A 17089-nucleotide genomic window follows, 5' to 3' on the forward strand; every position below is an offset into this window, starting at 1 on the left:
TTGATATTCTGATTAGCTCCTGCTAACCTTATCAGCATTTCAGAATATGGCTTGTGTTCTGTTACCAAAATAGCTTCATGTCATCCTGTTGAATTGTGTGGAATTTAAATTGTCAGTGCTTGATTTTACCTAATTTTCTGCTTGCCTCCTAGTTTCTTATCATCAGTATAATTTCCATTTTGCTCATTCTCATTTTTTTAAAAATGTCTTGCTTTATAATTCCCAGTAACCTTCCCCATCCCAAGTCTCTTCTTCACTTTCCCATTTTTCTCTCCACTGTTCTCTTCCTTTTTCAGGAATGAGAAAAAAAGAAAAAGAAAAAAGAAAAATGTACTAAGTCACTTCTTTCTGTCTTAAAAAAAGATTATTTTTTCTCCATTTTAAAGAAACTCTACATTCATTATAGATACATTATAAAAATGTAAAAAGAGGAAAATTTTTACACTCATGGTTCTATCTACTGTTCATGTTTCAGTAAATTTATTAGTTCTTTATGTGTATTTTTCTTACATAGTTCTGATCATGCTTTCTGTGCAGTTGTTCCTGTGTCTTTAGAGTTAACATTTGTTATATGCATTTTTACATGATTTTATAAACTTTCTAAATGGTTTTCTTATTTATGGGAAGTCGCCAGGGAGACAGGGATTGTGAGGCAGGGAGATTATAGATGTGACTTCTTTTCATAAACAAGCAGATTGCTTACTTCTGAACACACATTTCTAGAGGACCTGTCTTGTGTGGGGTAAATTTTGAGGATACACAAATATGATGTAAGACAAATGGGCCTCCAGAAGCTGTGACAGACATGTAACACATACGATTATTCTCTGACTACAGTCTTCGCTGTAATAGGCGCGTGGTGCTCAGTTGCCATGGAAGCAGAGAAGAAGGTGGCAAACTTTGCTGGGAGTGTTGGCCGCCCTGAGGAGGTGCCGTCCGAGCCAAGTCTGAAAAGGATGAGTAGGTGTCTGCCAAGCGGAGTTAAAGGGAGAAAACAGAAAGGGTGTGAAAGGAAGTCTGAGGGCGCAGGTAAAGTTCGATACGCCTGGGCGTGGAATCCTGTGGGCTGAGTGGCAGAGAGGAAGCCAGAGAGGCAAGTTGTGGGCAGATTTTAAGGGGTCTGGTCACCCTTCTAAGGAGTCTGGCCACAGGAAGCCAGGAAAGGTTGAAGCCGTGAATAGGATGTGATCACATCTGTCTCTTAGAAAGCCATCTCTCCAGTGATGCAGAAAGTAAGCTGTTTGGGAGAGAGGAGGGGAGGCAGACTTCGAGCGGTGCTAAATTATGTCTACCTGTTTCGTGCCAGGTCTGATTCTCAATGTTTCTTCATTGAAGTCTCACAGTCATGAGTGGGAGGAAGTTGCAGTTGGTCCAGAGATGCTTGACTTGCCTGTTGTCCTGCAGGTACTAAGTGGCAGAGGCAAGAAGTTCGGCCGCATCTCTGTCCTTGGTACTTCACACAAGGGAGGCAGATGAGGCTTCTCTTGTGTGGTTTTTCGAATTTAGAGATGAGGAATGCCTAGACCAGGGCAAACATCGGGAAGGTGGCAGAGGTTTCCTCCATGGCAGCAGCCTTCTAGTGTGAAGAGGTCACCAGGGTGAAGAAGCATTCACTGAAGAAATCCAAAGAGCCTCGGAGGTGACGCTGTATGACTCTACACGAAGCGTGATCCACTGTGTCAGAGTACAGGCAGATGGACAGCAGGACTTCCGTCCTGAGGAAGGTTCCAGAGCTTCCCAGACACTGCAGGCCAGTGGGTTCCATTCAGAAGCCATACTGTCCTGCTTGAGAGGCTCCCACTGGCCACGTGTGAGACAATTTGAGCATCACAATGAAATTATGACAGTAATTAATTATAATACTTTAATAAGAAACACTTTAAAAATTAGTGCTGGTGGAGAAAAAACTAACTGCTAGATATAAAAGAAATATTAGCAATAGAAAATCACCATTTTGCAACCACTATAGTAATAATTCAAGCAAGAATCATCAACAGATGCTAAAGCCACTGGGTGAAAGGTGGGGCACCGTAATATTTATATAGTTTCAAAAAGTCACAAACTGCTTGTTAATAATAAAGGGGCAAAGGTGTGTATTCGGAGGAGAAATCTGGCAGACACTCTGGCAGCCAAGTGATCAAACCAGCAGCAGGACGAATGATATCGGATGCTTTTTGATATGATGCACTGGGTAGGACACATCATTTCTGTATATTCCTGCCAATAACATTTAACCTGAGTTTAAACATAAGGAAACAATCAGATAAAGCCAAATGGAGGGACATGCTCTTGATATAAAAAAACTAGACTGGACTCTTTAAAAATGTCAGTGTCATTAAAAAAAAAAAAAATAGGACTGAGAAGCTAGTAGACTAAGAAAAATTAAGAGTATGACAAGTACCCTCAATATGTCTCCTCTGATTGAATCCTAGATTCGGGGGGAAAGCTATACAGGACATTGTTGAGACTATGGGGGAGTCTGAATAAGGATGTCTATTAACCGTGATAGTATTCTATCATTGTTAAATTTCGTGAGTGTGATTACAGAAGAAAATGTCCTTGTTTGTACATTTAAGGGTAAAGTGTCATAATGTGTTCAACTTAATTCACAAATGGCCCAGGAAAAAAAAGTGGGAGAAAAAGGAGAAGCAAATGTGGCAAAATATTGATAATTGATGAGTCTAAGTGAAGAGTCTAAGGTTGTTCATTATTCTCTTCTTTAGATTTAACACATTTTCAAAGCAAAAATTTGAGGGAATTTTTGTTTCAATTTTCACTTCATGACCAGGTAGGCTACAGAATCTCTCAGATATAATTTTTGTTAAAGGGAAATCTTGCCTGACTGAAATACTGGATTTCTTTAATGTGACAAATAAGTATCTGGGTAAATGGAAATCCATAGCTGACCTTTATTTAAGATTTTATGAAGCCTTTGATAAGTCTCCTTACTAAAGGCCATGAAAACATTTTTAGGTTTTTACTGGGGGAAAGGGAGGCTGGTAGGGGATGAGTGCTTTATTGCTGATGATTATTTAGAGACCCCTCCCCATGAAAAAAAAAAAAAGCCTGCCTGGTATAGGGACTCTTGGATACATTGGATAATGGAGCAGTATGGAGAGCCAAATCCCTCAGAGCTCAGCGGAGGGAAGAATGTTTTTAAAGTTGTATATCTGAGTTCTAACAGAATGTGCATAGGGAAATCTCCCTACTTCAGATCAGTTGAGATGGACATAATATTTGCGGATGAAACTAAATCTTCCCAGGAATGAAATGATAACCATCTGGGGAAGAATTCGTAAAAGTGATCACAGATGAACATCCGTGAGGGCTGTGTATGTAAGGAGAGCCAAATTTCACTTCTTGGCTGCTAAGCGTTGAGTTCTCAAGGAACTCCTCACCCAAAAGATGGGCCTAACTTGATCATTGTAATGTGGTCTGATATTTGTATACACTTTATAATTTTTGAGTAATCACTTTTATAAACATTACCTCCCTTGGGCAGTGAGGGTTGAGGGTGAGGTGGTGGTGTTCTCGCCATTTTCCAGATAAGGGAACTGAAGCTAGAATGGGTAAAATGGTTTGTCCAGAGCCACCTGGATGGTTAACCCGAAACTGGGGCTTGCGTCTGGATTTATGCTCATTGTTGTTCTTATGACGTAAGCTTAGAGGTCTTTGGAGTATCCCTCCTACACAGCACAACAGAAAGCAAGGAAAGTTAAGATCAAACTGAAAACACCTTGTTCAAGAAGGCAGAAAATGTGTAATTTGTTCGTGAAAGATTCCCATGGAAATAACTTTTTTAGAGATGGGGAAATTTGATTTAAGTGGAAAAAACACTTATGAAAAATAGATCTTGAGTGAATAATGAATAAAATTTTTAAACCATTCAACTATATTTAAATGATTTATGTAAAATGGATTCAATTTCATTAGCATGACAAAAACCAAAAAAAAGTGAACCTGGAGACATTGTCCAGCCTTTGTTTTTTGGAGGAGTGTTTGCACCAATAGCTGCTCTTTCCAGGGACCTGAAAGGCAAGATCCTTTAGTGAGAGGTAAGACATTTGGATCTGATCCCAACGAGTCACTGTGAAATAGAAAAATAGCACCTCTATTTGCTTATCTGTAAAATGGATATAATTACATATACACTAACCACCTGATAGGCTTGTGAGGCTACAATGAGATAATTGATAGGAAAACTCCATTAAAAAGTTGGAATCTCTGTACAAACAAAATGTAATACTTTATTATGTAGAAACGACCCTACATTCCTTTTTGTTGTTTTTTTTTTTACTCCTCAATCGACAGTAAAGAGGTATGAGAAATTATGAGGGACGGTTTTTTTTTTTAATTGGCGTATAATTGCTTTACAGTGTTGTGTTAGTTTCTGCTGTACAACGAAGTGAATCAGCTATAAGTATACATGTATCCCCTCCCTCTTGGACCTCCCTCCCCACCTCCTATCCCACCCATCTAGGTCATCACAGAGCACTGAACTGAGCTCCCAGTGCTATACAGCAGGTTCCCACTAGCTATCTGTTTTACATATGGTAGTGTATTTATGTCAAACCTAATCTCCCAATTCCTCCCACCCTCCTCTTGCCCCACTGTGTCCACACGTCCATCCTCTACATCTGAGTCTCTCTTCCTGCCCTGGAAATAGGTTCATCTGTACTATTTTTCTAGATTCCACACATATGCATTAATATACGATATTTGTTTTTCTCTTTCTGACTTACTTCACTTTGTATGACAGACTCTAGGTCCATCCATATCTCTACAAATGACCCAATTTCGTTCCTTTTTATGGCTGAGTAATATTCCATTGTATATATGTACCACATCTTCATTGTATATATGTATCACAGAAGGTCTGAGAAATTATAAGCGGCAGTTTTGAACCTCTCAGTGCTGCTGTGAAATCTAAAGCATTCATCAAACTTAGCAACACACCGTCTTCCCCTCAGAGTCTTCAAGGTCATGCTCAAGGACATTTCATGGCTCAAATTAGTTCTTAAGTGCCCATCACTGGTTAGGAGGGCCATGTGCCTGTTGAAATTCAGGAAGTGGCATAGTTTTGCTGCTTTTGTTTGGGAGTTGAAGTTGAGGTGGGGACTGCAGTACGTAGCGTGTGTTTCCCAGTTGCAGGCTGCTCAGGACACGGATTGATGGGGATTCCACTGATCCTGCTCCGTGATGCTTGATTCGCTTAGTGGATCTGACCTGTGGTCTGGGCGTTGAAGAGCAGCTTTCTTTACATGCCATGGATGATAGTGAATTTTCTGTTTTGGAGGAAGACTTTTCTTCTGGAACAAGGCAAGAAGTTATTTGCCCTGGTGGTAGTACGTAGATTCATTGAATGAATGAATGAGGACAGGTCCACTGAGAGACACCTGACTGTTCCTGGTGGTTGGTATGGGGCATGATGGCATGACATTACCTTTGTAAGGAACCTAGGCTGCTCAGAGCAAGGTTGCTTCATGTGTATCCGGTTCTTGGTTTATGCAGGCTTGGGGAGGCGCTGGCAGTGTACAGGTAGCGTGCAGTTTGCAGATAATACATACGTGGAGTCAGAGGACTTGGGTCCCATTCCAGCTCCCAAACTGAACAGCCGGGGGACCCAGGACAGAGTTAAGACCTGCCTCGCTGATGTTTCAGGGCTGCTGTAAGATGAAGCATTGGTCAGACGCAAGGATTATATTAAATAGCATTTCTGCTCTTTAGCACTCACTTTTAGCCCTTCCTCCAACTTATACCAAAGCCATTGATTCGTGCAGCATTATTTGATGAGTTTAGGTTCCAGGTTCTCCCTCTCCTGCCAGAAGGGGATGAAGAACAGTGAAATGTCCCCACTTTTCAGATGCAGTTAAGAGAAAAGGCAAGTGCATGAGGCCATCTGCAAACTGAATGGTGGTGAACAGCCTATCATCAGAGCACTGTGTATTCAGCATTGAAAACATACTGGGGGAACCTGTTTTTTAGTAACCAAAGGCTCACTGGTTTGAACCCTTCTGGAGTGGTCTGCCTCTTTCAGAAGCCCCTCCCTCTGCCTTTGCTCTCAGTTTCTTTCTATGTCTTATATTGCTTAAGCGATTTGGCCAGTTTACTTAATTTCTTGGCCATTCATTAGAAGTTGAAGAAAATTGCTCTGTTTTTACTGAAAAGCGATTTTTCTCTGACCCTAGGAGATCATAATTCACATAATGATGCAGATGCAAGACCTTGTCACAGCTTTGTAGTGCCCACTGAGAAAGTGTTTGTGTGAATGTCCCCCAAATATCTCTGCTTTCAAAGATGAGCACTCAGAAGTCTCCTGATGGGGAGGTTAGAGCTCCAGGTACACACTCCATCCTCTTTCCCACTGAATGCAACCCAAAGCACAGGCCACAGTGTCTGGAGCAGCCCTTTGAGGACTCTGGGAGATGGTAGCAGGCAGAGTGAAGGAAACTAAAATGAGAAGTGAGAAAGATCGAGCTGGGAGTTTCCTGTTTTTGCTGCTCCTGTTTTTGCTTCTTCCTCTTCCTCCCTCCCCCTCCTCCCCTCCTCCCCTCCTCCCTTTTCCTCCTTTTCCTTTCTCCCTCCTCCCCCTTGTTCCTCCTCTTCCTCTTCTTCTTCTGTTTTCTTCCCATGTCTCCTGCCTGTACTCAAAGGTAACCTAAATCTCAGAACTGCAGAACTCCACAGGAATCCCCTCCTTTCTAGCCCAACAAGCAGGAATAGAAGTTCCCTTGGGATAGAGACGAGAGAACTCCTACCAGTTTCCATGGAAACCATGCTAACATGTAGTGTGTACATCCTAGATTTTTTCTATGCATGTTTTTTTAAACAGTTATAATTATACCAAACATTTTGTTTCATTTTTTTCCTCTCGGTAGAAGAAAGTATTTATGATATAACTTACTACAAAGTCATTGTATGCTTATTTTTAAATAATGTATTAAACAATTATGGCCTAGTTCAGTGCATTTGAATCACTATAGTGTGCATTTGAATCACCTCAGATTCTGGCTTAGTAGGTCCTGAGAGGGTACAGGCACACCTCATTTTATTGAACATTGCTTTATTCCACTTTATAGTTATCGCAATTTTTAGAAACTGACAGTTTGTGGCAATTCTGGGTGGAACAAGTCTGTCACCGCCATTTTTCCAACATCATTTGCTCACTTCACGTCTGTGTCACATTTTGGAAATTCTTGCAATTTTTCAAACTTTTTGTATCTGTTACGTGATCTGTGACCAGTGATCTTTGATATTACTACTGCCACTTGCTGAAGGCTCAGATGATGGTTAGCATTTTTAGCAATAAAGTATTTTTTTAATTAAGGCACGTACATTGGTTTTTTAGACATAATGCTATTGTACGCTTAATAGACTACAATATCCATAACTTTTTATGCACTGGGAAACCAAAAAATTCGTGAAACTCGCTTAATTGGAATACTCACTTTATTGCTGTGGTCTGGAACCGAACCTGAAATATCTCCAAGGTATGCCTGTAATGACAGGCAACCCTGGTGTTGCCAGTACTCCCCTGGCCCAGGTTCTGAACGGCAAGGGAACAGTTATTTAACAATTCCCATTGAGGTTGTTTCTAGTTTGTTGCTTTTATAAATAATATTGTGCGTAAAGGTTTTCTTCATGTTCGGGATCACTTCTTGGAGGTAGGTGCCTAGAAACAACTAAGCACTGAGTCACACACAGGTCATGGCTATTTGGATTGGTGGTCAATATTGATGATTATTTTTGCAGAGGATTTTGCCAGTTGTAATAAATATATTACTCCCCAGGTTGGTGATGAGGAAATTGAGGCTTAGAGTGGTTCGGCTGCCCAGGGTCACACAGCTAATTGGGGGAGAGCCTGTCCCAGCCTGTCTGTTTCAGAGGCCACTGCCTCTTCCGCCCTGCACTGCTGGCTGCTGCATTTACCACGTTCCTTCCCTCCTCTTTAAGGAGCCTGTTTGAGAAGATCAGTGACATTGTCCCTGCCCCATCATTGGCTGTCTTTTTTTAGCTTTGCTAATTTGATATGGGAAAGAATGAGCTCCTGTTAATGTTAATTTTTATTTCTATTTGTTTGACAGAGCCAGTGCCTCCAGCTGGTCACATCCTTTGTCCTTTGATAAATTTTGTTTCCTAAATGGTCTTATTTACTTGATTTATATGTACTGTGTACACAGTAAAGATGTTAAGTTGTTTCTGCTCCGATTGTCTCGTCATTTGTCTTAGAGTTTGTTTGCTTCCTTGAAGTGTAATTAAAAAATTTTATGGTAGCTGTAACCATCCTTCTTTTCCTGTTCCCCACTGAGCTTTTAAGGAGGCTTTCCCCTTGCAGAGGTTTGACAATCATGGAAAGATATTTTTAAAAGAAAGCATAGATGTATTAAGGGCACTTGTTAGAAATGGAGCATTAATTTTTGGCTGTTTTTCCTCAATGCCATGTTTACCTCATAATCTCTCCCTCTTTTCCTACCCATACAGTTTCTCCACAAAGATTTTCCTACCAAAATGAGAGGGCAAATTTAGGGGGAATGGTGCTCAAGAATATGATTTATAGTTTTCAAAAACACAGAGGGAGTTTCGAAAGGACAATTTGAAATAATGTAAACCAAAGAACTACCTAAGCTTTTTTGCCATAATTTTCTTCTATTTATTATCCGTTGTTATGACAGAACCAGACCAAACTTTCAATTTAAAACTTTCAAAAAAATTTTTATCATGTTTATACATGCATGCAATTTAAGAAACAAAATGATTCTACAGGACTTATTATGAAAAACCATGGTACGCAACCCTTGCCCTAATCATACTCAGCCTGCTTTCCTACTCTCTTTCAGCTCTTTTAACTGAGTCTTGTGGTATTTACCTTCACTTCTTTAACTCTTTTTAGAGAATGTGTGTGTGTGTATGTGTTTATCCTCAGGTCTCTAAGTGCCATGGCAATATTGTTTCTTTATAATTTCTAATACAGGCTGTTGCTGCCTTCCTGCTGGGGAAGGCCGGGATTTAGAGCCCTTGTGTTCCCCGCACAATCCTCCCCCCCAGCTTGTATGTGTTCTGTGCCTTTTCCTTCCCTTCTTCCCCTGCCCCACCATCCCAGCACAGGAGTTTAGGCTTCTTATCCCGTCTTCCCAGTGTCATTTTCTGTCCTTGATTTAACTCAGTATTCAGAGCTTACATTCTTACAGTTTTGTAAATGCTATTCATAGCCAAGTCATATAGTTTCCTATAATTACTTTTCCTTTTCAACACAGTATTTCATTTCCTGTAGAGTCCGTAATTGCCTTGCTTTTTGCTCTGTTAGTTTTCTGTGTACTTACTCATTCCCGTGTTGTGACTCAGTGCAGCCGCGGAATTAGGTGTTCTGTTAGCTCATCTCCAGAGCTCTGACTCACCCATGTAGGGGGCTCCCTCTCTTAGGCCTACAGCACAGCTCTCAGTCTTCCCTTCGCTGGTATCCTAGCAAATCCCGTTTCTTCTTTTTTCTGTTTGCTCCTTTGCTTTGTAGAGCACCTTTTCTGTAATTTCCCACAAAAAGAATACATAGGTGGTAAATATTGTGAAATCTTGTATATATGAAATGACTTTAGTTTATCCTTGGTCTATTTTTTAAGCTTAGGCTCAGTTAATAATATGGCTGGGTATAGAATTCTAAGTTGGAAATCATTTTCCCTCAGAATTTGGAGGCATTTTTCTGAAGCCTTTTCTTTTCCAGTATTGCTTTTGAAGAAGCCTGATTCTTGGTCTTTTGTGTGAAGCTTGTTTTTGATCTCTGGATGCTTGAAGGTCCCTTGTTAGCCCCAAGTTTCTGAAGTTCCATAATGCTGAGTCTTGCTATGTAGATCTGTTTGCTTCTGTTGAGCTTGGCTTTCAGTGATCCCTTTCAATTTGGAAATCCATATCCGCTATGTGGTATGTTCAACCTGACATCCTTAACTAGAAATCTTGATCAGTTTTTTTAAAGGGAAATGATAATGAAACATGTTTCCCAGAGCCCAGAATATTAAATGTTGAAAAGGGGTCATGGTGATTAAATTGGCTAAGCAAAATTTTAAAGAATACTGACAAACATAAAATATAGACAGTCACACATTTTATTTGCCAGAGCAAATAAAAGTTTCAGTGAATGAGTTGTTCATGCCATTTATCGCTCTAGTATCCAGCCCAGACTTGTATCAGAGACAGGTAGATTTATTTATAAACTTTTTCACTCTTATTAAAAGGAAAAACATGCAGTTCTACCCACGTAATTTCAGAAGATTGAAGGTACATCCTACTCAGTCCCTTGCTTCAATTTGGTCCCCAAAAATCACATACCAAAAAAAAAATTCATATATTTGACTTTCCAACCTCCAGCTGCTTTAGCTAATACGTTAGTAGAACATTTGTTCTCTAGGCCAAGCGTGTGAAATAGATCTTTAAATTTTTCCCAGAGATTTTCCCCTAGATGGCAGTTATGGTAGTAAATCAATCAGTCAGTCTTTCTCTATCAGTGTAGTGAAAATTTAGTAACCAAATATCTGCTGACGTGTGCTCTAAAAAGTGCCAACATCTAAGGGAAACTCTGAAGCTGCATGCTTCATCCCTAGGACCACACTCTTCCAGGGGCTGTCTGAACAGCAGTGAATGTTGAGTGGGCACACTTCATGGTGGGGGGGGGGGGTGGGATTTTACATGTCTTAATATAAGCTCATAAAGGAAAAACACTCCTGTGCATCTCCTGTACTCTGAAAACCCCACTGAATACTTCTGTGACTAGATACATGGGTTTCCCCACACACACACACACACACACACAAGCAAATCTTTAACCCTCTTTAACTCCATTCTGGCACTGTCTACCTGGAAATAGCATCAGATCCCACAGGGTAAGGGCTCAGTCTCACACTGACTGTCAACCCCCCAACCACTTCAGACTCTGATCACAGGTTCAGATTGTCACCTATACTTCTTACCGACCAGCTATAAATTGGAAGTTCCTGTGACCCCCCCCCCCCTTGGGTTCAGTTAATTTGCTAGAGCTCACAGAACTCAGGAAAACATTTTACTTACTAGATTAGCAGTTTATTATAAAAGGATGTAACTTAGGACCAGGCACATGGGAGAGATGTGTAGGGCAAAGGTATGTGGGAAGGAGCGTGCATCACTCTCCCCGCATCTCCTCATGTTCACCAAGCTGGAAGCTCTCCAAACCCCTGTCCTTTTGGATTTCTGTGGAGGCTTCATGATAGAGGCATGATTGATTAAATCATTGGCCATTGGTAACTCACTGAACCCCCAGCCCTTCTCCCCTCCTTGGAGGTGGGGGGAAGTGGGAAAGAGGTTCCAACCCTCTAGTCACCTGGTTGGATCTCCTGGCAACCACCCCCATCCTTAGGGGCTTTCCAGAAGTCACCTTGAACTCATGAACATGAACCTAGGTGTGGTTGAAAGGGGCTTTTATGAATAACAAAAGACACCTCTATCTCTTCTCGGGAAATTCCAAAGGTTGTAGAAGCTCTGCGCCAGGAACAGGGACGAAGACCAAATATATATTTCTTATTATAAATCACAATATTACAAAGCTTAATTCTGCATATAAATTATAATCGTAGCAGACTTTTATGTGGGCTAATAGTGAGTCTGATTTTTTCTTTTCCCACCAGCTTTTTGGAGACTGGGAAGCCCAACTGCGGAGAATAATGAAGCTCATTGCTGGCGGCGGCCTGTCCATCACGGGCTCCCACAACATGTGCGGGGACTACCTGTACAGCGGCCACACGGTCATGCTCACGCTCACCTACCTATTTATCAAAGAGTGTAAGTCGAGAGCAGCCTTGCATGAGAAATGTAACCGGGCATGGAAAATGGGAACAGAACAGGCCCGATGTCAGCGGCCCTGGGGGGCGGGATTCCTACCGCCTGCTGGTTGGTACCTGCAATACTTTAATGGGGTTAAGCCTTATCCTTGGAGATGCCATATTGGAAGACTTGGGTCACAAACTGATTTTGAATCCTGGTGCTATCACTTACTAGCTCTGTGACCTTGGGGAGAACCTCTACCCTCTGTAAGTCATAGTTTCCTCATCTTTAGAATGAGATACTGATAGCTCCTTCATGAATGAGGGAGAGGTTGTGATAATTAACATAGATGGCATATAGGGACACTAGTAGAGGTGCAGGGAGAATGAACGGTAGCCGGTCTTTGTTGTTGTATTGTTAGAGGACCAAATACAGATTTTCCTGGAAATGGACCGTGGAGCCCTGTACGTACTCTTGAGACCCTACCCCCGACCGTGACCACTCCATTTAAACTGACGAACCTCCCTTCACCCTCGCTACTGCTGATCCCACTTATTTGGTTCAATTTTTTACTTTTCCATAGGATTTAATACCTTCTAACATAGTGTATAATTTACTTTATTATAATTATTATTTATTGTTTCTCTTCACTACTAGGAAGGGATCTCCCCACAAAGGCAGGCTCTTTGCCTATTTTGTTCATTGATTCCAGTGACTAGAGCAGTTCCTGTCCTGGGCACATCGTAGATGCTCAGTAAATAGTGGTTAAATGAATGATGGGTACTTGGACCCCTTGAAAATTCTGTAAAAGCCTAAACTGTCTTCCCCAGGGTGAGAAGGGTAGGTCACACTAAGACAACATTGTTGCCTAAAATTTCAGACCCTCTGAAGCCCACTCACTGAGAATACAAGGTAGGAAGGCCTGCACTAATAGAGATTTTGAATCTCCCATCAGGTGACTTCCCAGACACTGCCCTGCCCTTGGGAACGTACTTGGGCTTGAATTCCCAGGCATTTGGATTCTCTCTTATTTGTATTTGAGAAATGGACATCTCAAAGACTTTCAAATTAGTGTATGGTTGCAGAGCTTGGAAAGCAAATAGGGCAGTTGTATCAATTATAATTGCCTAGTCTATGTATAAGGATCAAAAGGTATTGATTTTTGTATAGAGCATTAATCCCAAATTATTTCCTGGTAAATTTAATTGTCAGGGGGCGGTTTTGTTTTGTATTTTAATGGAGCATGATGCAATAACCTGTCCTTATTTGTCCTTTTAAGCTACATTTATAATTATATGAATCAAGTAATAACCAAATATAAATTACTATGGCTAAGAAAATCACTTTATGAAATAAGCTGCTTCCCTTCTAACCTCCGTTACAGAGAAATGAAAGCCCTTAGATTTGCTACCCCCAAAAGATGTGTTTTCAGAAGGAAAGATCCAAAGTAATTGGATTCAGAAGTAGTAGTTGAGGCATGGTTGGGTGCCCTCAGTGGTACTTGAATAATGGGACTATTGCAAATTTCTCCTTTTCAGATTCCCCTCGACGACTGTGGTGGTACCACTGGATCTGCTGGCTTCTCAGCGTGGTTGGAATCTTCTGTATTCTCTTGGCGCATGACCACTACACTGTGGATGTGGTGGTGGCATATTACATCACCACAAGACTCTTCTGGTGGTACCACACTATGGCCAACCAGCAAGTGAGTGTTTCTCCCCATTTGATTGTAACTCCTGTTGCTCTTGGCCTGCCGTCGCTGGCGTGGCAGGGGGAAAAGTGCAAAGAATCCACAGATGTCTTCGGTTTCTCTTAAGAGGTTGTCAGCTATGGTTGTGTTGTCTCTTGTGATGCTGATCCGTCAATATAATGACACAGGAGATGGCACCCTTCTAGAACAAGAATCACACTCTCATTGTCCCTGGAAAATACTTTTTAAGCTGTGCCCACCTCTTGCTTGATTTGCATTCCTACCTTCTTTTCTATCTTTGGCCCCTCACCAGCTTAATACTTAACATTTAATTAAGTCTCTCTGTTTTCATCCTAGAAGAGTAGCTAAAACACTAATTGAGGTATTTATTTATAGATGAGAGAGTGAGTAAGCCGCACATTCCCCCGTGTACTCCCAGAATTGGAGTTATTTGTTTTTCTGCTAGGGTGTGGCCCAGTTTACAGCTGAGTGCAGAGTGTAGACCGGTGGTGGGAGTGTGAAACTGCGGCTATGTATGTGGTCATTGGGCGGGTCTGGGGGCCTTTGTGAATTTTAATATGGAAACTGTTTGAACCTAAAGTGAAAGGTTATGAGAAACGTGTATGTTCCTTTTGGGGCTGGAACCATCAGTTGTTCTTCCTGACTTGGTTTTCTCTTTCTGTGTTCTCTTAGGTGCTAAAAGAAGCTTCCCAGATGAACCTCCTGGCCAGAGTGTGGTGGTACAGGCCATTTCAGTACTTTGAAAGGAATGTCCAAGGCATTGTACCTCGATCTTACCATTGGCCCTTCCCCTGGCCAGTAATCCACCTCGGTAGGCAAGTTAAATACAGCCGGTTGGTGAATGACACATAACAGCTGTACACGGTGGGGAAAGAGGAGCCGTCCGAAGTGCTAAGAACTCCATGAGAAAAGATGCCATAAAATGAACACCTCCCTTATCCTGTTATCTTTCAACAGTGACCTTGACTTAACCGATTGAGTTACCTGGTCAGCACTGTGATCTTTTTTTCTCTCCAAAGGACCCGCGTTGGACAACAATAAAGAAAATTTAACCTGTCGTGCACGGTACACATTTCCTGTTCATAGGCTTGGGATTTACATAACCTTGCAACCACCGTGTTCCTTTGTATATGATGCAGCAGCATAAATGTAAGCTTTTATATCATAAGTTCTGGTCTTTCCGGTCACACCTGGAAATAAAGCGTATTATTTTCTTGGGAAAACATACTTTTCATATCTCTTGCCCCAAAGATTGGGCTGTAAGCCATTTTCTAGCAAATGTCTCTATGAAGGTTTCTAAGTACCTGAATGGGGTTCGATTCTGAAATCTTTCTACCTGTTGCACCGATATTCAAATAAAAATGACAGACACAGAAAGGTTTGGTAACTTTGGATTTTGTAAAAATCAGCAGAGACAGTGTGTCAAAAAGTGCAAAAAAAAAAAAAAAAGATTCTGTTATAAAGTGATTTTCTAAGTATTTCCTAACTTTATTTTTCAAAATGATGTTATGAAAACCAAATTTAAAGATTTTTACATGTCAGAGAAAAGAGAGTTAAAATTTAAAAATGCTTCTTGGGAGAGAAATTTGTCTATGTTTCTAGTGCCTTTCTTGTCTTGATTGTATGGTCAGTAGGCAATCTTCAATGTTTTTATTTAAAATAAAGTATTCCATGAAAATATAAATGTATGTATACACTACTAAATTTTGCATTATAGCTAAATTAAATCAGAAGACTGCTTATGGTTTTTAAATTGCTATGAATTAAAGAATGGGAGAGTTAATTAGACAGTCAGAGCCTGTTCCCATATTGTGAGCAGGTGGCAATGACAGGTACCACTTCAATTATTTTATCATCTATTTGGTAGTTTGATTTTAACTATACAGTGAAAACAGCCATGAATACTTTGTTTTTAAAAAGAGAGTTTTGAAAATGATCACTTAACTAAAAACTGAAAGCTATAAATTAGTTATCCATACTCTCATGGCAATTTTGTTGGTAAACAACAAAGAAGAGATCTATTTCTTTAAAATATATTTGTGCAGGAACTGCATGTAACTCCTAAGTTTTACTCCTAACATGAGTATGTTTGGGGAAGTATTCTATTCTATACTTGCCAATGTGGAGAACAAAATAGTTTTTTAAGAATGAAGAAGTATATATATCCATTCTGTATTTTACGTGCAGCAGAATTATCTTCCGTAGGGTTTTTTTTGTGTATTCACAAGGTAATATTTGTATTGTAAAACAATAATGGTGAAGGAAATAAAAAGGCTTTTAAAATTTTGTTTGTTTTAAATCTTTGTAAAGTTATTATTCCAGAGAGTATACTGATATCTTATTAACAGCTTACCTAGATCATAAAATAATCAAAATGCACTTTTTAATAAAAACTGATACTTAAAATAAATGGCTACTATTTCTAATGTGTTCACATTCTTCACAAAAGTCGTAAATGAAGTCATTAAAGCAAGATGAAAGACTGAGTTTTGAAATTTCCTTGCTGAGTTTGTTTGAGAGAGGGCCTTTATAATCATGTCTCTTTTCCCTTGAGATTCCTTAAAATGTACTGTAAAGTTCGGTAACCTCTACAGATTGAGTGTATTTTTAAAAACATATAAAAAGACTTACAGATGAGTTTAAGTCAAACTGCAGACCACTGTTTACCAATAATTTTGAATTCTCTAATTCTCAATCAAGTCACTTAACTTTTTCCCCCTATAACTGGAAGTAATACGACTTTTTCAGTTTAGTTGGAAAGGAAAAGTAAATTCTGAAATGAGAAATATAGTAATACTACTTTGATAATCGATGGTAATGCAAAAATAACTTTTTAAAAAGAAAAAAGATACTGTTCCTGATGTGGGAAAGAAAGGAGGATGTTAACAGTCGAAGCCTGTCTTTATTAAGGGAGGCTGTTATGTAACCAGGGAGGCTAGAACTGTAAAACTAGGAAGATTTCCTGCATGGGACCAGATGCCACAAACTGAAAGGGAAAGTATCTTGAGTAATGAAAATGAATTCTTGGCATATGCTAAAAATTGGATCTTTTTTTCCTAGGTCAAAATAGTTATATAAAAAAATTCATTATTTTAAGTTTACATACTACGTATGTACCAAGAAATTCACCTGGTGGTTGTTCTTCATGCCTGATTGCACGGAATCATGAATTGACATGTCTTGTGGCTCTCAAGTCTGCAACTTCCAGGAAGGACAAGAGAAATCTCATGTTCTGGAGAATTGTAGTACACTTGATAATGCCTGCCTGAACAAGGACTTGTGCTTTTTTGTGCTTTGGTTTATTTAAGCCAGAGCCCTAGACAATAGCTTCTTTATTTTACTCTCTTTAAGAGTTGATGCAATTGTTATGGAACCATTGAGAGTATTTTATAGGTTGTGACAACATTGGAATAAATATCTGATAAATTTTTTTTTTTTCTTTAATTTTTATTTTATTTTATTTTATTTAATTATTTATGGCTGTGTTGGGTCTTCGTTTCTGTGCGAGGGCTTTCTCTAATTGCGGCAAGTGGGGGCCACTCACTATCACGGCCTCTCTTGTTGCGGAGCACAGGCTCCAGATGCGCAGGCTCAGTA

The 17089-nt window shown here is 40.1% G+C and overlaps 1 protein-coding gene across 17 annotated transcripts in view; it reads left to right on the forward strand.

The window, feature by feature from the left end:
- SGMS1 (sphingomyelin synthase 1) overlaps positions 1-15873 on the forward strand; it is a 304020-nt gene extending 288147 nt beyond the window's left edge. For 16 of the 17 annotated variants that reach the window (XM_059899840.1, XM_059899841.1, XM_059899838.1 and 13 more), the window contains 3 exons: positions 11646-11799; positions 13320-13486; positions 14165-15870. In XM_059899840.1, the coding sequence (XP_059755823.1) occupies positions 11646-11799; positions 13320-13486; positions 14165-14344 (501 nt within the window). In that variant the 3' untranslated portion in view covers positions 14345-15870. Of the gene's footprint in view, positions 1-11645; positions 11800-13319; positions 13487-14164 lie in introns of all 17 variants that reach the window. The other variant, XM_059899855.1, reaches the window with a different exon arrangement.
- The last annotated feature ends 1216 nt before the right edge of the window (positions 15874-17089 follow it).

The sequence above is a fragment of the Balaenoptera ricei genome, chromosome 16 (genome assembly GCF_028023285.1).
Source record: "Balaenoptera ricei isolate mBalRic1 chromosome 16, mBalRic1.hap2, whole genome shotgun sequence".
NCBI classification, from domain to species: Eukaryota; Metazoa; Chordata; class Mammalia; order Artiodactyla; family Balaenopteridae; genus Balaenoptera; species Balaenoptera ricei.